Raw genomic sequence first — 26,844 nt, 5'->3', positions numbered from 1 at the left:
GTTTTTAATAAATAAATTCAAAATCGCAATACTGAGAAACCTGAAAAAGGCACTTAAAAGAGCTCGCATCCTTCAGCTTCATATTTATTATTGTGTCAAACATTTACAAATGACTGCATCTGCCGATTACGTTCCCTTAAATCATTACTAAATAAAACGTTGTTGTACCTTAGAGCATATGATATCAACATTTGAACACAAAACTACACTATTTCTTCATTTTCTCCAGATAATTTGTCTTAACAACATAGAGCTTCATCTTTGACTTTAAATACGCAACTGTTCAAATATTACAACTTCCATATTACATTTTTTTAGTTTGAAATATACTAGCTGAAATCTGTAGGTATCAATAATTGGGCTCATTACTAATGAGCAGTGTAAGGACATTTGGCTTTCTACAGGACATCACCAGAATACACTGATACTCATCAAGAGCCTCATAATAATTCAGCAAATAATCCTTCATAATATATAAAATACACAGACCTTTTCAGCTGAACACGAGACACGTGCCATAATGATTCTCTAAGAGCAACATCAAGTGGGAAATGAGTAGCAAATGCTAAAGAAGATGTTTTGGATGTGTGCGACAGTAAACAAATATGCATTGATTATTAGCATATCAAACCAAACTTAGTATAGATAAAATGAAATATTGCATATACACTGCTCAGATAATTCCTTATGCCAACATGATTGATGAAGAAGTCTGAGATGATATAAACAAAAATTCATATGATGATTATAAATGACATTTGATGAGTTTTTGCCATTTTTGGGTGGGATTCAAGGATGCCTTTTCACCATCACTTAGAGTGAAACACCTGACTCAAGGCACAAATGTCTGTTCTGTTCTGAGAATGTGTGACGTACACAGGGTTTAAAAGAAGACAAACTGAAGACTATACAAACTGTACACGTTTGCAAGGGACAAGCGGCAGCCGGCCCGTCATAAAACACTACTACTGAAAGAATGACATACGATGAGATTTAAAGGAAAATTGAGGGTATCTGCAAACCTATCCCTTTCCAAACATTCGTGTGTGTGATACCCATGTCCATTATTTGCCTTCATATTTGGGGTTGATCACGGTAGTGACGGCGCTCTTGTAGATGGGGTTCTCTCCCTGTGAAACACACAAAGATCAGATTGTTAAACATACAGCACTATACAACTTCAACCTGTCGTCTAAATGCACATGCACCCCCAGAAAGTGCAATAAACATTGAATTAAGAAAGGTACAAAATAAAACACATGCAGCTGGTATATATTAACAGAATTTCAATGCACATTAATATCCAGTGAAGAAAATGTATTATTAAGTTAAACGCTCATTAAGATGCTCATGCTTTAGTCAGTCAGTGTTTTATACCTTAAATACATCAGAAATATATCAGTTGATGCGTCAAGGATGGAAAAATTCAATCAGGTACAGAAACACACACACACACACACACACGCGCACACAGAAAAAAAGCCATGCATAAAGAGGAGAGGTATACAAACTTATAGAGGCACAGCTTTATGTCCATATTTTGGGTTCTGGAATTTATTAATAGGGCTCTTGTAAATTGGATTGTCTGTCTGAGAGTGGACAGAGACAGACAACAGATGAAGCAACAGAAGAGCTGAAATCATGACAACACATGGAGAATAAAAGGATGAGATCAGAGAGAGATTTCATGAGCATGAAGGGAAAAACAGGCAAAGCATGCATACGGAGTAGAAGTGCAATAAAAAATAAACAAATTTGTGTAAAACAAGGTTAAACCCAGAAAAATAAACAAGGAGTCTTTTATTCCATCAGTTGCAACTAAAAGCCTTGTATTTAAGTCCAATTTCACTTTGATAAACTTGCTAATTCTGAAATTAAACACTTTTGTGAATCTAAGAAATTATAATCATAAAAAACAACAACATTTGTTTAAGTAAATCAGACTTTTATAAAGACTAAATATAAAGACTTTTTGATAAAGTTTTACTCAGCTGAATAATACCTGGTTACAACCTTAAAATACTGTCACACTACATTTCCTGTGAATCAGCAGATTCAGACCTGTGCCTGTTTCAGATTGACCTTGTGAAAATGAAATATATATATATATATATATATATATATATATATATATATATATATATATATATATATATATATATATATATACTAAGCTCAAAGTTATACTTTCAGACACTTAAGTGCAAGAGTTATTTTTTATGATGAAATGTATTATAGTTAAATGTATCTTAAATGCAATTAGATGAACTTAAGAGTAAGGTTTTACATCTTTGTAAGTAATTTCATAATTACTTCTACTGTTTTTTGAAATACAATTAAAATGTACAAACATGAATAATAAACTAAAATACTTTAATGTAACTTGAAATTAAATGTTGTATAACACTACAGTTAAAAATATAAGTGTGCTTCTTTAAAATCAAGAGTATTTCTTTAATGCATGATAAATAGATTATTAAAATGTGCATTACTTGACATGTTTACTAAGCGCATTTTTTAAAAGTGTACTTAAGTGTCTTGAAAGAGTCTCTATCCGGGATTTTATTTCATTAAAATTATCAGCAAGTACAGATTTTTTTTAAATATACTTATGAGACCCGAAGTACACTACAAGTGCACACTGAGTACTATTAAGCACGCTTCTTTTCAGGAGAGCTCATGAGGTGAGCCAGCAGAGGGCAGCAGAGCATCGTCCTGACTGACCCAGAAAAACCAGGAGCCTCTCCTTTAGTTCCACAGCTGGCCTAAAATCCTAAAACGGAGCGCTCATAAAAAGGAAATCGACACTTCTGATGAAACAATCTTGGAATTTTGGAAAGACTAAAAACAAAAACTGCACAAGCTCAAATAAAAGATTTCTTGATCCTGTTTTAAAAGCTTTTTTTTTTCTTACCGTGTCCCACTTGGCGTTCATCTTCTCCTTCTCAAACTTGGCGAACTCACGGCGGTCGTGAATGATCATGAGCAGCTTCCAGATCAGCAGCAGAGCTAGACCAATCAGAACGATGCCTGTGACCACGCCCGCTACGATGGGAATGATGTCAGGAGCCACCGGGCACTCTGCCAAACCAAGCACAGCAGTGAGAGTGTACAAACACTACTGCTACTGAAGGAGCAGGCATTTAAACCCTGGCTCGAAGCCTCACCTAACGTCTCCACCACATGCACCTCCCTCTCGGTGTTGCTGACGGCGTAGGTGTAGTAGAACCAGCAGTCGTTGGCGTCTCTCTCCTTGCAGTGCATGAGGGGGAAGGCCTGCACCGGCTGAGGGAGCTTCTCTCTGTCCTTCACCTTGATCAGGTTAAAGTAGCTGCAGTCTCTCTCACAAGTGTCTTTCTTCTCTCCTGTGCCAAACGCTCGGCACTGCACACACTCCCTGAGACACACGTTTCGTATATTTATATGAAAAAGCTGTGCCAGTTACACCATATATTTAGCATATATTTGATATATTCTGTCCCAAAAAAAAAAAAGCTGTATAAGTGGTCCACAGCAATTCATGGCTGAAGCTGTGCATGTGCTCTCTGTAGTTTAATGTGTCATATATTGTGCATGTGTTCACTGACTTGTGCTCAGTGCAGACCCCGGGGCAGGTGGGGCAGATCTCACAGGTGGGACCCTGGAATTTGGGGTCGGTGCATATGCAGGTCCCACATTTACAGTCCCCCCGGCCGTTACAGATCTGCTTGTTGGAGGCTAAGCAGGTGGAGGTGTCCAGAGAGCAGTCACACGCGCTCCCCGTGTAGTTAGCATCACAGACACACACCCTGCACTCACAGCGGCCGTGTCCTGCAGGGAAAACACCACATCAAACACCTCCAGACCGTCTTCCTCGTCTACCCAAGCTGCGTTTCTTCTATTAAGGATCTGTCGAGTGATGTATTGGTGACATGCGTACCTCCGCAGAGTTTATTATTGGAGCGGTCGCAGTTGAAGTTGTCGCACTCGCAGAATTTGCCGCTGTAGCGCTCTTCAGGATTGTCTCTCTTCTTGCACTCGCAGGTGCCACACACACACTCGCCGTTATTGCTGCAGATGTCCGTGCCGTTGTCCTTGCGACAGTTCTTGTCCAGGTCTTCGGTGGACACCTCGTCTTTTCGACATTCACACTGCCTGCCCACACGTCCCTTATTACACCTGAGAGGACACAGCTCACATTCACTCACATACAAACTCTGTCCCGTACGTGTTTATGTTTTCAGAGACTAAAAGGGATTTTTAGCACAATACAGATTTTTGTTCTGTGCATTATAATGTGTCCTATTTAATTATTTTTTTTTTTTTTTTGCAGAGCAAAATGACTATCAAACATTTTTACCATGATTTGCATCATTATTTACATTAGAGATTCAATGCTACATTTAACCCTAAAATCAAATCTATCGACCGGTATATCTATATATCAGGGCTCAATTGATTATGTGGCAATGAATCTAGTTAAATGCATATTAAACTGCATCTAGTTAATAGCCACAATAAATTTGTCTGAGAAAGATCATATCCACAAAAGATCATTTAAAGCCATTATTGTGTTAGAAAAGCATGACATAGATACCAAAAGTAGCTTTAAACAAATATAACGAAAAATATCAATTAAAGAAAGACATGCATTTCTATAAGGACTGTTGTGAGGAGCGTCTCACCTGCAGGCTCCACACTCAAACGTCCCGTTGCCGTTATGACACATCTCACTGTTCCTGATGCCGTGTTTGTGACATTCACACTCGCAGATGAAGTTGAGCATGATCTCCACCTCCTCAGTGAAGCCCAGGGGCTTGATCTTAATGCTCTCAGGTTTGCCTTGTTTGGGACAGCCTTGAGCCGTGATGTTAATGTTGAATGAGACCTGGGAATGCATTGGAAACAGAAAACAACCGGCTAGCGGTTTCTGCTACGGATGACGGATGATGCTCTGTGCTGATGTGGCCTCACCTCGTCTCCGATGGAGATGTTAGAGCACTTCCTTCCGTTCTCTCCCTCGTTCACCACTCCGTTCTTACAGCGCGACTGATAGCTGATGCTCACTCCTTCAGGAAGCTTACTGTTCTCCAGGATCACCTCGGAGGAAAGAGACTGAGAGGAAACACAAATCAGGCCAGTTCCTGGAAACACGGCAGATATTGCTGAAGAAACGTCATGGGCTCACATTGTAGGCATCGATGATGAGATTGATCACATTGCTGGAGTTGGCTGAAAGCGTCCCGACTGCAGACTTTGGGATCAGGTTTTTAAGTTCCTGTGGAAAAAGAGAAAACAAACCTCCATGGATCTTCAGCACAGGGACTCGGGGTGTTTGTTTATAATAATAACCCATATATATATATATACATATATATATATTGCCAGAAAATATATCTACACACATATATTTTGAAACATGTTTTTGCAGATGTAGATTTTTTGCTGTATGGGATGATTTGAGGAATCATGTGCATGTGCTAACATTTCACATTTAGCATTTATGATTTGTTTAAATCCAGCCAGCTCTATAAAGTTTCCAAGGTTTTGACTAGTGTGGAAGAAGACTTCAGGCCTGGTGGAAACCTTTACAAATCAAAATTGCCTTCTAATCGGCCAAGTGCAAGACACTACCGTCTCCAGACACATCAGGATGATCATCTGTGGACCTACTTTGTAAACCGGCTGGAACTCCTCTGTAACGGCAAAGATGGTCTGGATGTTGTTTTCACTCAGTTTCTGAACCAGGTGGGCGATGGAGGGGTAATCCTAGACAGGAGAGGACATGAAAGCTCTGCTAACTCTGTCAAACATCTGATAGTCTGCTCTGAACACCAGCTGAAGATGTCATATACGCACGTAATAATGGCTCATGGTGTACATGTTGTTCTCTAAGTGACATTTCCCATCATTGGGAAGCACGATTCCACCCAGTTTGCCATCGCCGGCAAAATGGAAACCTGCGTCTGTGGAGAACACCAACAAACGAGTGACGTTTCTCCAGCCGATGTGCTCCTGAGAGAGAAAACAACAGGAAGAAGGAGAAAAATGAGGCCAAGGAATACAAAGAGTGAGCTGAGACCAAAAACAAGATTGAGGACACAAATGAGTATATTACTGCAGCGTTTCACTTATAAAGACAGTCTGAAAATAACCAAATGAGAACAGGGGTCTACCTTTTGGAAAACATAAAATGTAGAAAATCTGATTTTTGTTTTTAAAATACCTTTGTATAATTATGACAGAGATATGTAAAACTGGTTTTGGTTAAGCTCCGGGAAAAATAAATATGAAAGCCAGATTCCACTACGGGATAAAAAAAGAAACTTAATTGTTAATTAATTTAACAACGACTTTTTTTGTTGTTGTATCTTGCATCTTAAAATTCGGACTTTTTCTCAGAATTGTGAGTTTATTTTTCTCAATTGGTAGTTTTTATCTTAAAATGTAAATTTTTTACCCTCTCTGATTTGTTAAATATAAATGCACAATTTAAGTCAAAATTGTAAAATAAGTCAGAATTGCAGGATTTTAACTCTAAGTTTCAGCTGCGAGATATAAACTAGCAATCTCAAAAAAAGAAAGTATGAATTGATCGATAAAAAGCCATTACTGAAATTACTTATTTTATTTTTTTATTCTGTGGTGGACACAATTCATTCACACATGAAAATATATATATATATATATATATACTGTATATACGCATGCATGTGTGAATGAATCGTACTTACTTTCTTGTCAACACATAATTTGTTTGTTTTGCTGTTTGTTTTGTTTTGAGATACAAATGCATAAAACACATTTTTGTGTCCTGACATTAAGAAAATATTGTAAAAAAAAATGCTTTGATAAAATAATAACAGGGTGGATTACTTTGACCTGAAGTTGATTTTGATATAAAATTGTGTGAAAAAGTGAAGCATTACTTAAGAAGGTTAAATACACTGCTTCGACATGTACTGTATAAATCCTGTATGATTGAGCAATCTCAGTGTTCATCATTTCACTGCACATCTTCTCAGTCTACAGTCGTCCTTCACTCACTCTGCAGACGGCCACCTGCATGATGGCATCAAACCCCCCCTCAGGGGAGTCCAGGTTGCCAGATATCTGCTGTTTTCCCACCAGACTGTTGAACTGCGCCCCGTTGCTGGTCAGTTTCAGCACGTTCTTGTAGCTGAAGGGACTGGTGCAGTTTTGGTCCCCTGTGCAGGGGTTCAGGAGCTTGGCTGGAGTCGTGCTGATGTACGGCATCACCGTCTTCTCCACAAAAGAGCCGAATCCTGTCCGGAAATGAGCAAAGCTGCGTCTTAGCTTTAAGTGCATGCCCGCTCGTGTCTCTAATGGATTTGGCAGTGTAAGGAAAGCTTTGGTTTAATTACAGGTCATAAAAGTAATATTCTAAGCCAGGGTTTCAGAAAACATGTTTCATGAAAATTAGTCTATACAAAGTAGACTAGCATATGTGATTATTACCAGTGTTGTGGGTAACGCGTTACAAATCAACGCGTTAGAGTACTCTAATTACTTTTTTCCTGAAATTTGTAACTTAACGCGTTAGTTTCGTGCGTAAGTAATCAGTAACTTCGTTATTTTTTTTTAAAAAGTAATCCGTTATTTTAAGGAAAGGAAAATCCCGACTGCAGCCTGCTTTTTGTCAGACAGTAGTCCTAGGTCTACTGTGCCACCTGCGGATGTATCAGCGGAGCCGAAGCTCTGTGATCGTAAAGTCAATGGCTGTGATGCGTCTGTGCCCTGCGCCTGACCCTGTGTGTGTGGGGTTTTTTTTTTTTTTTTTTTGAACTCCCGGCAAGATAGCAGAGAGGACAGCGTTTGGTTTATGGAAGTACGCACATTATTTTCAATTTGTCAACGAAAAAGAAGAGAACATAATGGTAAAATGCACACTCTGCTTTGGTGAAAAGCTTCTGTCGACCGCCAAAAATTCTACCTCAAATTTAACGCTACGTTTTAATCACTACTTTGAAGAGTAAATGTAAGAGGACTGTGTTATAGCGAATTTAGGCTTGTGACTGTGAGTGACACTTTAATAATAATTAGTTCGCCTATTAAGCGATTTGTCATTTGCCTGTGTTGCAGTGAAGGTTTTAATTCGGTTTGTTATCATTTTTGTTTGACAGGCAGCTGTTAATTTCTGTTAGATCATTGGCTGGCTGGTTGTTCATCATTTTAAAATGGATTTAAATCTGCAAGCGTGTTTAAGGTTGTGTTTACAAGTAAGCATACTTGTACTTTGATAACTGCATTATTTAAAGTTAAAGAAAAATCAGGAGTGATCTTGTGGTGCTCATAATATACAGTAGCCTAGGCTACCCGGGCTGGGTAGGTGCGAATTTTGATTAATAATATGTTCTGTGATAATAAATAAATAAAACGCCATGTGGAATACCCGATTGCTGACACTCTTTCCTGTTATTGTTATCCTGCAGTGTTAATTTAGTCGGATGACTGACGTTATTCATTGTCGGGAGACGGGAGTCACGACTTCTAGGTGCATTTAAAGGGGCCGGGGGCTGTGTCTGTCATGTGTGAGCCGCTGCAAACGGCTTTTAATTTTTGGTAACGCATGAGTACTCTAACGCGTTACTTTTATGAATAGGTAACGCTGTATCATAACTGATTACTTTTAATTGATGGTAACGTTGTAACCTAACTAACTACTTTCCAAAGTAACTATACCCAACACTGATTATTACGCTGTTTAAGTTGTAGTCATTTAATGAGAAGCATTTAGAAATACAGTAGGTGACTAAACACAGAGTTAAAAGTCTACAAAATAAAAGCTTGAGGGTTAAACGTTTGAGGTGAAGATTGTTATATGTTACATTTTTTATGGAAATCTGTCCTGAAAATCAGCATGTGGTTCATTTATAATTTGAGATGCATACATTTAAAAGTAAATAATTGAACCATTATACTTCACATATATTACAATGTTATTACATGTTAAAAAACAAGGAGACAATGTTTTGGGCTCTGACTCTCACCTATTCTGAAATCTGAGGTGATCTTGGACATTTCCTTCATCAGACTCGTCCCTAGGTTCTTGACGTTCTCCAGGTCATCCTTCATGGAGTAGGACAGGTCCATCAGATAGTACAGGTCTATGGGATAGTCTTCAGCCCTCTTGAACCTCAGTCTGATATTCTGAGGTTCCCCTACAGGAATTACAATCCATTCACAAAGAAATGCATTAATATTACATGCAGCGATCAATAAAAACCATCACAGGTTTCAGATTGTGAGTCTGCACCAGATCTGAGGTTGAGGCTGAGTTTCTGAGGCTGGATCTGTGTGATGTCCTCGGGTCGGAGTTTCTCTGCTCCTTTCTTGCGGTTGGTCACTGCTTTGTTCTTGAGGATCTTTAGGCTCCCGCGAGGATCCTGGATCCCGGCGTCGCAGCCTCTCTTCCTGAGCGACTCCAGCTCATCACAGCGCGCAGACGTCGGCTCTCCCTGCTTCAGAAACTCCTGATGCACACAACATATAACCGCGAACCAAGCATGAAGCAGTGAATAACACAAATCCATTGTAAAAAGGATCATAAATATTCAGATAACTTACAACCTTATCTTTAAGTTGTAGTTCTTTAAAATCATTATTTGATTGCTACTGTTGTCGTGCTTTTTGTTTCCCTCAACATCTTGTTTGTGGTGTTTCACGTCGTTGTTATTATCATAATATTATGAAATATTATTGTAATTTCAAACAGCTGTTTTCTGTGTGAATCTGTGTTAAAATGTAATGTATTTCTGTGATGCTCCGCTGTATTTTCAGCATCATTCCTCCAGTCTTCAGTGTCACATGATCTTCAGAAATCAGAATAATATGATGATTTACTGCTCAAGAAACATTTCTGATTATTATCAGTGTTGAACACAGTTGTGCACAATATTTTTGTGGAAATTGTTACATTTTATTTTTTCAGGATTCACGGATGAATAGAAATGTCGAAATAACAGCAGAAATTTAGTTTTCGTATTTAATTAAAAATGGGTTTACTGTAATTTTTAACGTGTACTTCCTCAATAAAAATATTAATTTATTAAATTAGTGTACTCATAGAAACAATGGAGAAATTAAACACATACTATAAAATTAAAAAACATGTACGGTCAAAAAATGTTTTTCCATATTGAGTGTGTGTAATAAAAAGAAAGCTTTAGTAAAGAAAATCATCTTAGAGTTAATTAATCTAAAGAAATAACTATTGTGTTTTGACAATTTAATAAATTAATATATATAAATGTTATTTAAAAATAAAATAAACGTAATCCGAAATAAAATGCAAAAAACTTTTTTATTCTCAATTTTTTTTCCAGCTAGATGCCAAGACAGCTCTTAACATTTTAATTTAGTTTAACGTAATGTACTAAAATAACTGCAATGCTAACAGTATCTCAGTAGTGTCTCTTTTTTGTGGACGTGATGATGCATGGAAACATCTTGATGCTTGAAATCTCTTTTAAGGGCTCCTTGTAGGAATCTCTCAGAAGAAATCTCCGAGATGTTTCCCTGCAGAAGCAGTTGGAATGAGATTTCCGAGCATGAATGGAATGACAACATTCCTCCGTCATTACTGTTCCTGGCTAATCTGCCATAGCTATTAACATTTTCTTCAGCATTATGTCTGTTTGGTCCAGGAGCAGCAGCAAGTTATTTGATATTAACCTCCTGTTTATTGAAGCGTCGTATATGATATCATGTCTGCAATATGTAGAGATATCATTCTCTTGGTCTATCAGTACAGCTCTGATTAGTCAGCATGAATGCGAGTGTGATTCAGCATAAATACACCGGGTCAGTCAATGTGTTTGGAGGGTTAAAGAACCGAATACTCACTGTATCAGTGCACCATCCACATTTAGCCCCCACTTGTATGCACTCGCCACAGGATAAAGCGTTGGCTTTGATGCACTCGTTGCCCTCTGCAGAACAGAAGAGACAGAGACTGTTTCACATCTACAGCTTCCGTTCAGTTACATCACTCCGGCTCGCTGCAACTGGAGCCAAGATGACTCCTCTACTCTGTGCTTTCCATTACGGATAATGCTCCGACCGCGCAATGACATCAGTATTTAACCACTCGCTCTGAAGAGAGAACGATTCGTTATCCTCATAGAAACCCAGCGCTTATTAATTCTGACGGAGTCGGACAGAGTTACAGCACACTGGACACAAATACACTGGATTAGAAACGACAGAGTTCACATTACCTTGCTGTGCGCTGCTGCAACTAATGATCCCGAATAATGTCGACATGAAAAGCAGCTTCAGGTCCATCTGCAACAAAGAGACAAAGAATAAGCAGTGCATTGCGTTTCAATATATATAATACACAGTTATTCAGAAAAACTACAGAGAATGTGCATGATTTGTTTAAGAGACAGCCACAGATCGAGAACTATAGTTCAACCACACAACTTTGCGCTGCTTTTTGTTGAAACTATAGGTTTGGTAAACACCAAATTGTTTAACTGTGTTGGTAACGATGACTTGTGACCATAGTTGTCTAGCTATGCTTTTGGAAAACACAAATCAAGTACTGTCTGTGTTTTCTACTTTCGGTTCGGTGTTTATTTATTCCCATTAATCGATCAGTCCCACATGTTCCTTATTTTGTGTATTTATACTGCTAGTCTGCTTCAGTTCTTTGTCTGTTCTCATCATCGCAACCTCGCTAGCTGTGTTTCCATCCAAAACTTGTGCGCAAAATTGGAACATGGCTCAAAACTTTAGCAAATGAAAAGGTTTCCATCCAGCAAGATGAAGAGAACAAAATACTACTAAAATAAACTAGCACCAAATATCACTACGGAAAAGGTCATTTCCTACAGTAGAAGCCACTGTGGGTATTTTTTCATATAAAATAAATGACTTGCACCTTAATGCTTTCGGAGGAGGACGCCTGCTGTTTTTCGAGTACGGTTGTGTTCATTTCTTGGAAGTAATAGCAAACCACTTTGACTAGAGTTGGGCTCATGCATTTCAGAATATCCGCTGGTTAGTCCAGCTATGCCATCAAGTCACATGACTTTTTTAATGTGCATTAAGGAATTCATTCAGTGAATGTGCTTCCATCTAGTTTGTGTGCATATTTTAGGCATACGTTCTTTTATATGCATTTTTCTAATTTATGCACATCTTGGTTTCCATTCAGCTTTTTTAATGCCATGTTCTAAAATGCGCAGAACAAGAGGTTTTACGGCTCATATTTTCGTAGCGATGACCTTGAGTTCACTGGAGGTCGTAAACCTTCATCGGCCAACAGAGCTCATCTATTCTCGGCTCTAACACCGCCTCTCAGATGCCATTCCTGGGTAAGAGAAGCCATCACTGACCGCTCGGAGCGTTTCCTAGTGGCTCTTGCCCTGCCAGAAATAGTGCCGACTACTTTAGGCAAAGGGTGTTACTCGAGCCGCCAAACAATATCTTTTAAAACTCAGCTTAACAGAGAGGAGCACACTGTAAATAAAAACTATTTGTGTGATCACAGAAAAGCTGTAGAGATTTATTTCATGTGATGTATGTGTATTCTGTCCAAATATATTATGTCATTATTGTGTTCTGACTCTTAAAGGGATTGTTTTGATTTATAATGATTATGAAAAACTCTGATTTATAAACTCTGTTGTGTTCAATAGTCTCTAGAGTTCCCTGGAAGAGTGATCCCTGGTTCGATTCAGAGCACTTTAGCCTGCTGAAAGCAAGCATTATTGATAAACGTGTCCCATGAGGCCGTGTGTTGTGTCTGCTTAATAAATTACCCTTGCTTGGGCTCCACATGTGAGTGAGGGGCTCGACAGCACTTTGGATGCAGCGATGTCTTCAGTAGAGTGAAATCTACTAAAAAGTATGAGCGGCTAACATTATCAAGTGCAAAAATAAGTTTCCTTGTATTGAAGTAAAGGCTTGATAAATGATGTTTTCTTTCCTGTACTGACATATCCTAAAAAAAACAGGACATTAAATAATTAAATAAAAGCTTCCTGGAGAGGAAAATACCAGAATGTGCACTTGTAGTGTACTGCAAATCTCAAGTATATATATATATATATATAAAAATATTTACTTAAAACTAATATAATATTAAATGAAATAAAAGGCCACTTAATCGAAGTAGAGAGACACTTTCATAACAAATATGCACTTTAGTAACTTTAAATAAACTTTTTAATAAACTGTACAAATGTTGAATTATGTGCATTTTTAATCATTGTTTACTTTTTGTGTCATATTTTAAGAAGTACACTTGTTTTGATGAGCTGACTAATGTGTTATGCATACAACACACTTGATTATAATTGCAACTGGAGTGCATTATTTCATTTTACAGTTTAAAATTTACATATTTTAAATATACTAAAGTACTTCATCATTACACCTGTGTAATTACAAATATATTCTAATACATTGATAGAAATTACATTAAAGTATATTTTAGTTTACACTGAAACAAATTCAGACATTTGCATTTAATTTAAATTTTCCTTTTTTATTTAACATGTAATGTTTACATTTTTATGCATTTATGCTTTTATCCAAAACGACTTAAAGTGCATTCAGGCTATACATTTTTTTTGTCGGTATGTGTGCTCCCTGGGAATTGAACCCATGACCTTTTGCACCGCACTTTTATTCCCAAGCCAAGTAAAAATATTACTTTATTAGATAATTGGCGTCCAATAACATTGTTAAACAATGATTATAAAATAATTGCTTTAGTACTGGCTAAAAGATTAAAGGGAGTGTTACCTTCTATTATTGATGAAACACAATCTGGCTTTATGCCAAATAGACATATATCTAATAATATAAGATTAATATTAGATATTTTAGATTATTCTGATTTAATTTCTAATGACAGCTTTATCTTTTTTTTAGATTATTATAAAGCATTTGATACTTTGGAACATGGTTTTTTATTTCAAGCACTTCAAAAAATTGGTTTTGGTGATTATTTTTGTAAGATGGTTAAAATGTTATATGTAAATGGAAATAGTTCAATTAAACTGAAAAACGGCACCTCTACCAGGTTTTCTCTAAATCGTGGTGTTCGTCAAGGATGCCCAGTGTCTCCTTATCTGTTTTTAATTGCAGTGCAATTTCTCAATTTACATATTAAAAACAGTAACCTGAAAGGAATCACTGTTGGAAATGCAGAATTAATCATTAGTCAGTTGGCTGACGACACAGCATTGTTTTTGGAAGATTCCTCTCAAATCCCAGTAGCCTTAAATATCCTTCAGTCATTTTCTAAAGTTTCTGGTTTAAATCTCAATATTGATGAATGCGTATTATTTCCCATTAAAAATTGTAATCTCTCTTTAATATGTGGCATAGCTGTTAAAAGCACTGTTAAATATCTTGGTATAGAAATAACTAAAGAAAAAAATAGATGTACAACAAACTTTAATCCGATTATTGAAAAAACTAAGAAAAAACTTAATTGCTGGCTTCAAAGGGATCTATCTATTAAAGGAAGAGTTTTGCTCACTAAGGCTGAGGGACTTTCACGCCTCTCTTATGCCGCACAATCTCTATATGTAGATAAGCCTACATGTAAATTGATTGATAGAGCTCTAACAGATTTTGTCTGGAAAAATAAATGCCATTATATGAAGAAATCTGTCATTTTAAATTCTTACGACAAAGGTGGTTTAAACTTTATTGATTTTAGTTCCTTATATACTTTCAAAATAAATTGGCTTCATCGATTTTTGAAAAATCAAGACTCCATCTGGAATATTTTCCCTCAACAAACTTCTTCATATATTGGAGGTATAAAATTTTATTGATGTGCAACTATAACTTATCAAAAATTCCTATCAAACTTTCAAATTTCCACCAACAGGTTATTTTGGCATGGGCTTTAATATATAAACATAATTTCACTCCCCATAAATTCTTTATTTGGAACAATCAGAATATTTTATACAAAAATAGAACTTTATTTTTTGATCGGTGGTTTAATAATGGATTACTTTTAGTTTGTCAGTTATTTAATGACAAAGGATTACTAATGAATTATGCAGAATTTCTTTCAGAATACAACATGCCAGTTACTCCCAAAGAATTTGCAATAGTTATGGGAGCAATACCATCAGGAATTTGTATGCTTTTTAAAAACTACAAACAATCTACTACAATAAACATTGCTTTCCCTGAGCCAGTAGACACTGCAATAGGTCAAATATGTTTTTCAGGAAAAAAAGATAGAAATAAGAAAGTTAGATCCCTTTTTACTGAAGATATTATCTCAATATCTCCTGCAATCTCTTACTGGAATAATTTATTTAAAAATTTAAAGTGGAAAAAGATTTGGTCTTTACAACAAAAATATTTTCTCACCAATAAAGTGAAAGAAGTATCATTTTAAATACTAAATAAATTTTACCCTGTTAATTATTTTATGATTAAATATAAAAACAATATTGAGACAAGATGCTCATTCTGCCAAGTTCACACAGAAACTGTTTTTCACTTATTTTGGACATGTTCCTATGCTGAACATCTATGGAAAGATGTGGTAACATTTATTAAAAATAATATCCGAAAAGACATATCTGTTACTTTTAAAGATATTATTTTTGGACACTTTGATTCTGATTCAAATAACAACAAATCTTGTTTTGTTATAAATTTAATTTATTTTCTTGGCAAATTCTATATCCATAAATGTAAATTCACCAACAACAAACCAATTTTTCTTGTTTTTCGGAAAGAATTTAAAATGTATCTTAATACTATTTCATCCTCTGTAAATAAGAAAGCTAGAAAACCAACTTCAATTTGTAATGACTTTAATTTGTATACTCTACTTGAAATATAAATCAATATCTTACCCACATGTTCTTTTTTTATTTTTCATGTTAGCAATTGTTAAATTGTATGTTTGTTTTGTATATTCAGATGACATATTGTTGATACATATTGAGTACTCTACATAAAGTTGTATATAATTGATGTCATCTTTGTATTGTTTGCATTCACAATAAAAAAATAAAATAAAAAAAAGACCTTTTGCACCGCTAACGCAATGCTCTACTACTGAGCCACAGCAACTCTAAATGTTTTAAATGTTTTATAAAACAGTGTGTCTGAAACATTACATTCAGTTTGCACTCATGCATTTCCCTTTTTTTCACAATAAGTGCTATTTTCAAAACTATAATTTTTTCACAAGGGAAAGTAAACTCTATTACACAGATCTTTGTGTCCTCAGTTAAATTATTTTGTCAGGTTTTAGGACTATTATACTAGCATGTAAATGTCCTCAAGCTAACACACATTATCTTTAGCGATACAAAATTTCTCCCCAAAAAGCCTCACGAGTTGTAAAATAAATTTGATACTGGCTTGATGTAAGAAATGTCTGATGCTAGTACTGTACCGAAGAAATCACAAATACAACCAGTGCTGTCAAATCCTTACTGGATCAAAAACACCCTTCAGCTCATGCGGGGCGTCCAGGGTAAAACTTGAAATGCCTTTTACTTCCCTGCCGAATGTAATGCATGTGGTTTCCATTAAACTCAATGGGCAAAGATGAGATGGTTTATAGGAATTCATCCCTTTAAGCGCTAAAGAGAGACACTGTGGGAGCTGTGGGGATGCCCAGACACGTCTGAAAGTTGTTAGGCTGTGAGTTTAACTCTTGGGTAATTCGGTCAGTGTGAGTTAATAAGTGTGTGTGTGTTAGATCTCAGGCAGATCTACATCGATTGACCACGTGCCATTGAGGGTTCAGCTCTGTGAGGTCACACCAAAACTCCCGAAAAGCTTCTAGTTACACTGAGTATTAGGGTATGTTTACATGACAACGATGTGCTAAAAATGGAAAGTTTTTCCTTCACAATTTTTGAAAAGTGTTGTCAAAAAGATCCCTGGTCAGATAGAGCAATTAAAGCGACTAAAAATGCTGTGTTATTCATGCCAGGCCAGTAGGTGGCGATGTCACTTTGTAAAGAACATTACTGTTGAGTAATACACATGCGTATAACGAAACGCTTTTCCCAAATTAGCATTTCTGTAGTTTACAGAGACGATAATGGCATCGTTTTTAAAAACTTGCAGTTTGAGACATGTTTTCAAAAGTTTGCATTGTCAGGCTAAAAAAAAAACCTTGTCATGTAAATGAACGTCCAAGACATAGGGACCGAATCTCACTATTAAATAGCTTATTAATAGTATAATAATAATGCTATTATTAATATGTTGGCTGTCTATTAGTACTTATAAAGTACATATTCTGCATGACCATATTCTACATCCCTAATCCTACCCATTACCGAAACTTAACAACTACCTTAATAATTATTAATGAGCAGTAATTAGGAGTTTAATAAGGTAAAAGTCATAGTTAATAGATTGTTAATAGTGAAAGTTGGACCTTAAAATAAAGTTTGACCAAGTTTTGCCTTTAGGTTGAAAGCGGTGTCTTGTAAACATTTCCAAAATTACAAAAAAATAAAAAACAAATCTACTTCGTGTCTTACACAAAAAGGTATTTCATACATTAAGAAAATATATTCTTTTCAAATCAGTTTCAATTAACAGCAGTTGTGACAACTAGCCCTGTGTGTCTTTAATACAAAAATAAAATATGCATAAGCCTTATTCTTATTTACTTACTTTACTTGCTTAAAGGGATAGTTGACCCAAAAATGAAAATGTGACGTTTATCTGCTCACCCTCAGGGCGTCCAAGATGTAGGTGACTTTGATTCTTCAGTAGAACACAAACAGAGATTTTTAACTCAAACCGTCGCAGTCTGTCAGTCTTATAATGAAAGTGGATGGGAATCACAGTTTTGAGAGTCACAAAAACATACACAAACAAAACCAAATTAAACCCTGCGGCTCGTGAAGATACATTGATGTGTAAAGACACAAAACAATCGGTCTGTGCTGGAAACTGAACAGTATTTATATAGTTTTTTTTACCTCTGATTTTCACAGCAGTGACCGAACTGTCCTGAGCACTTTCTCAACAGCCAGTGCCTGATGCATCTTATTCTTCTTGCTTTATCCGCAAACTTATAAGTGCATTACCGCCACCTATCTCTCAAATAGACCATTGACACTCTATCTACAATCTCAATTAGGATTGTTCAGAACGCGCTCAAGATAGTTTGGACATTGTGGTGAATCAGAGGTAAACTGAAATAATAATAATAATAATAATAATAATAATAATAATAATAATAATAATAATAATAATAATAATAACATGGCTGTTGCTCTTTTTCTGTTTAATGAGGCATTCTAGACTCAGGAATGCTAGGGGAAGGCCGAACAGAGAGCACCATGGGAAAAAGTGTGCACAACAAGACTCTTTCTTTTTGGCCAGAAGACAACTTTTTTTCTGATCCTAGTGTATTTTTTTGGCATAAGAAGGTAACACAAAGATGCATTCAAATGTAAAAAAAACAACAACAACAACACTCAAGAGATACATAAAAGGAGCAAAGAGAAAAACAGGAAAGGGAGGACACTGAAATCCCACCTCTATTTCAGACCGAAACGTCAAACCCCTAAACCACTCTCTTTCTTCTCTGCTCTCTTCCATTCTGGACTGGGAAAGAGGGATCAGAACAAATGCCCACAGATCCCCCATTCAACCTCTGTCCTGAAATGAGAGCCAAACACAGCCATGCCATATCCCTTTAAAACGGTGGAGCATCCAATGAGCTCCAGGTTTAACAATCCGCCTGTCTCTCTTGACTGCTTCTGGTGCTCATGAGTAACACTTTATTTTGCAGTATTTTTTGTTATAGATTACATGTACTTACTTACAATTACATGCCATTATCCTAAACTAAACCCTGATCCTACCCCTATAGTAAGTATATGTTGTATGACATTAATATGTGCTTTATAAAACAGTACTAATAAACAGTCAATATGCTAGTAATATGCATGCTAAAAAGCAGCTAGTTAATAGTAAGAATTTGTCCTCAAAATAAAGTGCTACCATTACTTTGAATGAAACATGACTGTTTCAGTTTTCTTGTGAATACAATTAAGTACATGTATGCCGTAAAGCAATATTAATAGCCAAAATATAATATTTGTGTCCCTGGACCACAAAACCAGTCTTAAGTCTCTGGGGTATATTTTTAGCAATAGCCAAAAAGACATTGTATGGGTCAAAATTATCAGTTTTTATTTTATGGCAAAAATAGTTAGGATATTAAGTAAAGATCATGTTCCATGAAGATATTTAGTAAATTTCTTACTGTAAATATATCAAAACTTAATTTTTGATTAGTAATATGCATTGCTAAGAATTCATTTGGACAACATCAAAGGTTATTTTCTCATTATTTAGATTTTTTTTGCACCCTCAGATTCCAGATTTTCAAATAGTTGTTTTTGGCCAAATATTGTCCTCTGAACAAACCATAAATCAATGGCATTTCCACAACTTGACACTTAAGACTGCTTTTGTGGTCCAGGGTCACAATTTAGGTCAAATTGGTCTGCCTGACAAAAACTTTGGGAATCCATGCTGTAAACAATGCATTTGCAAAACCAACATTTTGCTTGACTTTCAAACTACAAAATCAAAAATATTGCTAAATATCAAAGAGAAATGCTGCTCTTTCTATAGATGGACCTTTAGGGGAATACTGACCACGCTAATGCTTGAGTTCAAGCCCATCCTTCACAGTCAGACTGGATCAATACCACTTTCTGCTGTACTGGACATTACTTAGCCAACCACAATTCGACAACGACACAAATAGAACAAGATGTATGTAATCACCAACCAGCAGAGAGACATAAGATATTGTGCAAGCTACTACAAAAAGCAACTCCATTTTTACATTTCCAAATATAATGTGATCATCCTTTACTCACACAATTGTAAACACCCTGATGGTAGGGTGTTTTGGGCATTGCTAAAAGTGTTCAGTTTTTTTTACGTTGTGATATGTTTCAGGGTGTTTCTGGCTCAAGTCAGTGTGATGAGGCTCGGGTTCCTCCTTCAGTGTAAATGAAGCATTAGCAAGGTCTTGACCTAGTAAACACCACTAAGAATAACAAATCAGTAGTGTTTTATTGTTATTGTCTCGTAGCCAAACGTTTCACACTGCAAGTGCAATGCTGTACCGGGTGGGCTATTGAGCAAGTTTACTACATCAGAAAAGCCAAACATATGGAAGCATAAATGAGATGCAAACTTCGAAATGTATTCGTTTACAAATCAAGCACTATGGTAAAAATGCTTTAAGGTCATAAAATAGTATTGTGCAAGGAACCACGTGAAAATAAGTCTTTATTAATCAATAAGCTGCCCTTGTAATCATAATTTGTGTGAAAAGCAACAATGTGGAATGCCACGTGTGTTTATTTGATCCTTTTTAGGAGTTTTGCAAAAGTGTAGGCATAGGCACATGTTTCCAATGAGCCTGGGTTGAATATACGGCTAAACTCAACTCAGCTTGGTTCCACCCTAAGCCCAACCCCTTCATTTCATCTCCTCCACCCTCTGCAGTCAACCACGAACTCTACCATCCTCCAAAACAACATCCCAGGAATCCCTGAGATCTGTTTTCCCAACGACCAGAACAAAGTCTCTTACAGCCTATTCCCAGCATCCCCACTAGCATCAATCAAATGCACCCCAAATCATTTGGCCCTCTATAAAAGCTCGCACACATATAATGCACAGACTTCACTGAGCATGATATATTACGCCTCTGAAACTGAAAGGGTTCAGGGCCATCGTAACGTTACTGTTTCTGCCTGACTAGTCCCTTAACCGTTGTGTTGGCTTTACAGGAATCTCCCCATCACACAGGAACCAGCAGCTTGGCAAACATCCAAAAACCCCTCGCGGTGAAGCCCTGGCTATAAAAACACCCCCACCAGGACCTTAGTGATGCACACTATAATATATGAAGAGTGGTTAGCACTGAACATATGGACATGCTTATTTTAAGAAATGTACAATTAAAAAACAAATGAACAATTTTATGCACTGTGTCTGTTTCGTATTGAATCCCCTTCAGGCTCGAACTTATCTGTTTCATATTCCTCCTGGTTGAACTGTGCTTGATGCATCGCTAATCTATCATTTTTATTATTGGATATGAATTAATAATTCACTATAATGGAGGGGGTGACTCAGAGGACAATAATAGGTTACAGCGGTAACCCTAAACAGTTACACTTAGATTATGCATTAGGTATCATGTTAATTAACTGGGAACAACAACCTGTCTAGCGTTTACTAATGCATGTTGATGTTTAATGCTAAACACTATTGTAAATTCACGTTTATTCATAATTCATAGATTATTGCATTGACTAATGTTAACCTACAGACCCTTGTTAGTGTTACCATTACAGGTGGGCAGAGCTGTCCAATCTCTGTAGACGGCGAGGCTTGTAATAGTTCAGAGGAAATGGACGGTTTTATCTCAGATCTGTATTGGTGTCTTGGTCGGTCCAATTATCAGCAGGTTGTTATCACAAAATAAACCTAACAGGAGATGAGGACTGTGACACAAACACACACACACACACACACACATATATAAAGCCATTATTTATCTTTTGACATGGCTTAATAGGATATAAGATCTACAAGATGAAAGATGTAGGATATTGGTTTCCTGGAACAGAAATAACTGTAATTTTATTTTCATGTATTTATTTAACCCAGAGTTCAAAGTATTCCAAACTTGAGACTGAAACTCTGATTAAATTCTGTAACAATTTGACCATTACTTATTAAATATTTTATTATGCACTGCAGTTTTCTGAATGTGCTCAAAAAAGACCATAAATTATGCCCAAAATGCAACAATAAGAGATCATAAACAACCTTTTATTCTTGAGTGGTGTATTTAAAAATCCCAGAATCCACATGAAGCATATCAAGTTTTTTTTATTCAACGATCTTCATCTACAACCTCAGTAGTAACTTTCACCATCAGATCGTGCAATGACCAATGCTGTTATGTCATTACCGTGACTCTCCATATTTAAGTTTGCATGCGCACCTTCACAGAGAGCATCATTCGATTTTCAACATATAACACCTTCATTTCTGCTCTGAACCGCTCACGAGAGAGCACTTCGAATACAACACAACGTAATTTGGACTACATTGGGACTACAATTTCTAGAATAAATTATTGTGATTATTACACATGTATATCTGTAATGTTTCTTCATACTGGATATACTTCATATTTTATGTATTTATATAATGGTGTATGGTAACAAATTATTATCACTGTACATTTTATGTTTCATCCATCCCAATACACATACAAAGAACAAAAGCCTTGCTTTGTTGGTCGAAGATTGATTTCCCTCCAATCAGTTTCAATGTGACATCAGTGACTTCCAGCAACATTACCTGACCTGAAAGTAGTCCGCATGAGTGCCGCTGAATTAAGATTAACCTTCCTGTTTGGTGAGAATCTATCCCAGATGAGGAACAATATAATGTTTCACTTCATATCTTGTTTTCTTTCTTTTTTTATGGTTCTGCATTCTACCCACAGCTGTACAACACCAGCTGTTCACTGAGACAACTGATTCAAAACTTTCCCATCTACTCACCCCAAAGACCTTAGCAAACCAATTCATGCTCATAGTACAAGTAAGAACATCTGCATTCATTTTTGGTAAAATAGTTTTCTTTTCTATTCCCTTCACAATTGTTTTCAGCATTCTTACAGGCAAGAAGATTGGTTAAACGACGAGAGACCATCTACACAGTCCTGCACTGACCACATGACACTGAAGGGCAATATCAAGCTAATTTGCTGTGACCTCCGCTGGCTCACATGAATCATGCTAACATTGTACACCGGCAAAGAAAGGTTCTTTCTCATTGGCTGGCCGGTAAGAGCAATGAGAACCGAGATCAGACAAGAGCGGACGCTCGAAGAAAATAGGGAGGGGACAGAAACAGATCAGATTAGACAGGGACGTGTTTTCCAGACCAGCATCAAACGAGAGATTGTACGAGTGGAGATGAGATAGACACATTCTGACCTCCTTTATCTGGACATGAAAACAGACATTTGAGGAAAAGGGTTTAAAAGAAATGTGCCCACGGTCACAGATTTCAGTCCTTTATAAGCCAAAAAACATGCATTGATGAATACTGCTGTAGAGTAACTCTCTGAAACAGCCAATTGTTTTGAGTCGAGTTCTTCCAGAAACGTGTTTTAAGATTTTAGTCCAGACTCAATAATAAAGAAACAGACTCTGAGAACAAAATACAACCTATGTGAAAAAAAAAAAATACATTTTAGGAAGGATAAACATGGTCTGCAAGCATAAACAATATCAGAAAATGGGTTAAAAATGTGTCTCTGAAGTGTCCAAGCAACCAGTAATAACGGTGATCAGAAATCTCCAAACTTGACAAAGAACCACAGAACCACAGACAGGGCTTTGTGTGAAACGTATGTATAACTTTTTTTGTTTTGTTTTTGTATATTCAGATAAGAAATTGCAAGACATGTTACTCCAGGTTTGATGTCATGATGACACATTTCTTTGATCGTATAGTGTATAACTGATCATACCTTGTTCAATTTGAATATGAGCATATTTAATAAAAATACAGAATAAGCTAAAGTGGAAAAATGTGTGAATATATATATATATATATATATATATATATATATATCGTCCCTGGAGCACAAAACCAGTCTTAAGTCTCCGGTGTATATTTGTAGCAATAGCCAAAAAAAAAAAAAATTGTCTGGGTCAAATATATAATTATTTTTTTGTTTATGCCAAAAATCATTAGGATATTAAGTGAAGATCATGTTCCATGAAGATATTTTGTAAATTTCCTATCGTAAATATATAAAAACATAATTTTTAATCAGTAATATGCATTGCTAAGGACTTCATTTGAACAACTTTAAAGGTGATATTCTCAGTATTTTTATATTTTTGCACCCTCAGATTCCAGATTTTCAAATACTGTAGTTGTTTATCGACCAAATATTGTCATATCATAACAAGCCACACATCAATGCAAAGTTTATTTATTCAGACGTCAGATGATGTATAAATCTCAATTTAAAAAAATGACACTTAAGGTTTTGTGGTCCAGGGTATAAATAAATATATTTCAGTCTGTTCCTCAAGCTTTAGAATAATAACAGCACATGGGACATATCGACTACTTTTATAGTGCTTTTTTTTTCCATTTTGGGGAGTTTGACAACTCATAGTGTAAAGAAAACTAGCCAAAAAAAGCCTTGAAATAAATATTTTGTATTCCATGAAAGATAATCATCCACCTTTTTCTCCCTAATGAGCCATCTGCGATTAAACTCTGGGAGGCACTTCTGGTTTGTAGAAGTTGTAAACAATCCTTCTCTGTCAGTTTGGGGACATTCCACTCAAAATGATCAAAACAAATCGTTTCAAATAATATATAGTGCTACAAACAATCCTTCTCTGTCAGTTTAACCGAATGAGCTGGACACTGTTCTTCATGTATTATTGTCAGAACTCAGGAGAATAACTTTAATGTGACGTGATATAACATGAATATCTGTGGCAACAGCTCTTTTCACTCTCTGCATTCTTTTGCTTTCTTTTATTCTCATTTTTACTCTGCTATAACAATAAAAAAAAGAAAAGACAACATATACTATGCATTTGTGGTCTGCTCTTCCCATTTGCAATATATACCATGAATAATGAACTGAAATGCACTAAGAATGTCTCATTTTTCTCCCCAAATCCTGACGTATTTTTACAGGGTTTTTTTCCCCCACACAGAAGCTTTCAGATTTAATCGTTACGTAATGTAGAAATAAATTACAACAATGATATTTAACCTTTTTTTATGCCTTTAATCTGGATTTTATATTTGTGGTTTACTCTTGGTCTTCTCCCTGAATTCAGGACCAAAGCCTGGTTCAGGACGACTGCCAAACACGGTCTGGAAAACAATGACTGGAACCGTTCCTATGAATATATTTGCTAAGATTTGAACTGACAAGAGTGCTCGAACAAGACTCAACACTAAAGCATTATTATACATAACACACGAGAAATGCACCAATGAAAAGTTTGGACAGACTCAACTACATTTATGCTCTTCTTGATCTTCAAAGAGCTTTTGATCTGAAGCCTTCATCTCAAATGCTTGAAATTAGTTTTGTAGAAACATAAGTGCATATGATTTTAATGTATTGGACCAAACATTTGCACATTAACTTCAAAAGAAAAACGAATCACTTATTTAAAGTTAATCACGATTGATACCTTCATGCAGAACTGTTTAAGCATCTTTAAGTTACCAACAAAGCAGAAACACAACACAATGATTGCATAGTCATTCTCAGGGATGGCACAACTGCTCAGCACTTATCTGGTTAAAGATCCAATAATAAAGGCTTTTTTCTTCTGTCCAGCAGCTGTTGTGAAGGTCAGAGGTCATGTACCATCAGTAAACAAATGCTACTGACCACACGCCTGATTTATTCCACCTACACTGAGTCTTAAGCCCATTTTCTTGATTAAAAAAGCCCCTCTGCTGTCAGACACGAGGTTGTTGTAAAGGACAGAGCAGCCAGACGTCCTTTCTTAAATTACAAGGATGTCACCGCGTCCAGTTTATCAATGCAGTCTGCTTTCTGGAGTATTGACCTTTATATACACACACAAATCACGCTTGAGCTCTAGATTTTAATGTAAAATTATACTTTCAAACGTTTCTACACGTCATCTTTTCTTTTCCCTTTTGCATTAGACTAATAAATAAATAAATTAATAAATAAATAAATAATCAGTTTAAATAAAACCCTCGATTCAAATTAAAATAGTATATAGGTACATAATGCTTATGAATATTATTCTCCCTATCAACAAATGTATAGTGCTGCATTGATATTGATATAGAAACAGATGGGGCATCTTAAACAAACGCCTGTTGTGTGTTAGACATTACAAAAGAATAAATCAATAAAGAATAAGTAAGGTAAACATCCAAAGAGCTGTCTTTAGGACTAACCTACCAGAAGAACCACATCTTTTCTAAAGCACCTCAACTATCTGCGCAGGGACCGTTCCTCGAGACACACAAACAACTTAAACACACACTCACATCTGATTCAGAAAACACTTCATCACTTCTATATGAACAGCACATAAAGCCCCGGTGAAACTGCGTCCTTTCACTCGGAGGATGGCATTCAGACGGTAACTTTACCTTCTGGCTTCTCTCGTCACTTTCGTCTTTTGTCAACGTGTATCCTTCTGTTTCTCTTTAACCCTAGAAGAGTCTCTCATAAATCCTTCAGCCAAAAACAAATCACAGCAAGCAACCCATTCTGTGGAGTGAAGTATTCCTCAGAGTCCGTGCAGCGTTTATCACAGACAGACTGAGAGAGAAGAAGTGTGACGTCAGCAGACAGGCCCCGCCCACAGGAAACACCTCCTGACGTCATCCGCTCTGCCGCATGACGCCACGAAGCCGCTTTAAGAACCCCCAAAAATGTGATTAGGAATTAGAATTAAAGTTTAGAATTCATTAAAGTGTAATCTCTATAATCATTATTTTATTTTATTTGTTTGAAGAGAAGCTACATCTTTGAAGTAAATATGTACTGTTTTTTTCTTCATTTGAGATAAAAAAAAAAAAAAGATTTATTTATTTTTATTAATTTATTTCCCTGTTGGGTCCACATTTATGAGATTCAGAAACAAGTAGTTATTGTTTGTCCTGATCAGTGTTATATTAATATCAACGATATACTATTATAGTTTTTATTTATATTTTGAATCAATTAATGTAAAGTTTTTTTTAAATCTTTACATAGGCTGTAATTCTATACGTAAA

At 36.2% G+C, this 26,844-nt stretch overlaps 1 protein-coding gene across 2 annotated transcripts; it reads right to left on the bottom strand.

Moving 5' to 3' along the window:
• Window positions 1-63: 63 nt before the first annotated feature.
• Window positions 64-26,400, bottom strand: LOC113066334 (integrin beta-1-like). Of its 2 annotated transcripts, XM_026238236.1 has the most exons (17): window positions 26,215-26,400; window positions 11,220-11,286; window positions 10,846-10,931; window positions 9,257-9,473; window positions 8,991-9,161; window positions 7,027-7,265; window positions 5,839-5,994; window positions 5,653-5,748; window positions 5,168-5,257; window positions 4,954-5,094; window positions 4,665-4,867; window positions 3,920-4,158; window positions 3,588-3,810; window positions 3,168-3,397; window positions 2,915-3,081; window positions 1,512-1,589; window positions 64-1,130 (listed from the first exon to the last, which is right to left on the bottom strand). In XM_026238236.1, exons 2-16 carry the CDS (start codon window positions 11,284-11,286, stop codon window positions 1,512-1,514), a joined length of 2,403 nt encoding a protein of 800 aa, XP_026094021.1. In that variant the 5' UTR covers window positions 26,215-26,400; the 3' UTR covers window positions 64-1,130. The 2 variants fall into 2 exon arrangements, with proteins under 2 accessions (XP_026094021.1, XP_026094023.1); XM_026238238.1 differs by lacking the exon at window positions 1,512-1,589.
• Between the last annotated feature and the right edge of the window lie 444 nt (window positions 26,401-26,844).

Source organism: Carassius auratus, chromosome 49, assembly GCF_003368295.1.
Source record: "Carassius auratus strain Wakin chromosome 49, ASM336829v1, whole genome shotgun sequence".
NCBI lineage: Eukaryota > Metazoa > Chordata > Actinopteri > Cypriniformes > Cyprinidae > Carassius > Carassius auratus.
Note: the sequence above shows the minus strand (reverse complement) of the source record. Positions and strands in the feature narration are given on the sequence as shown.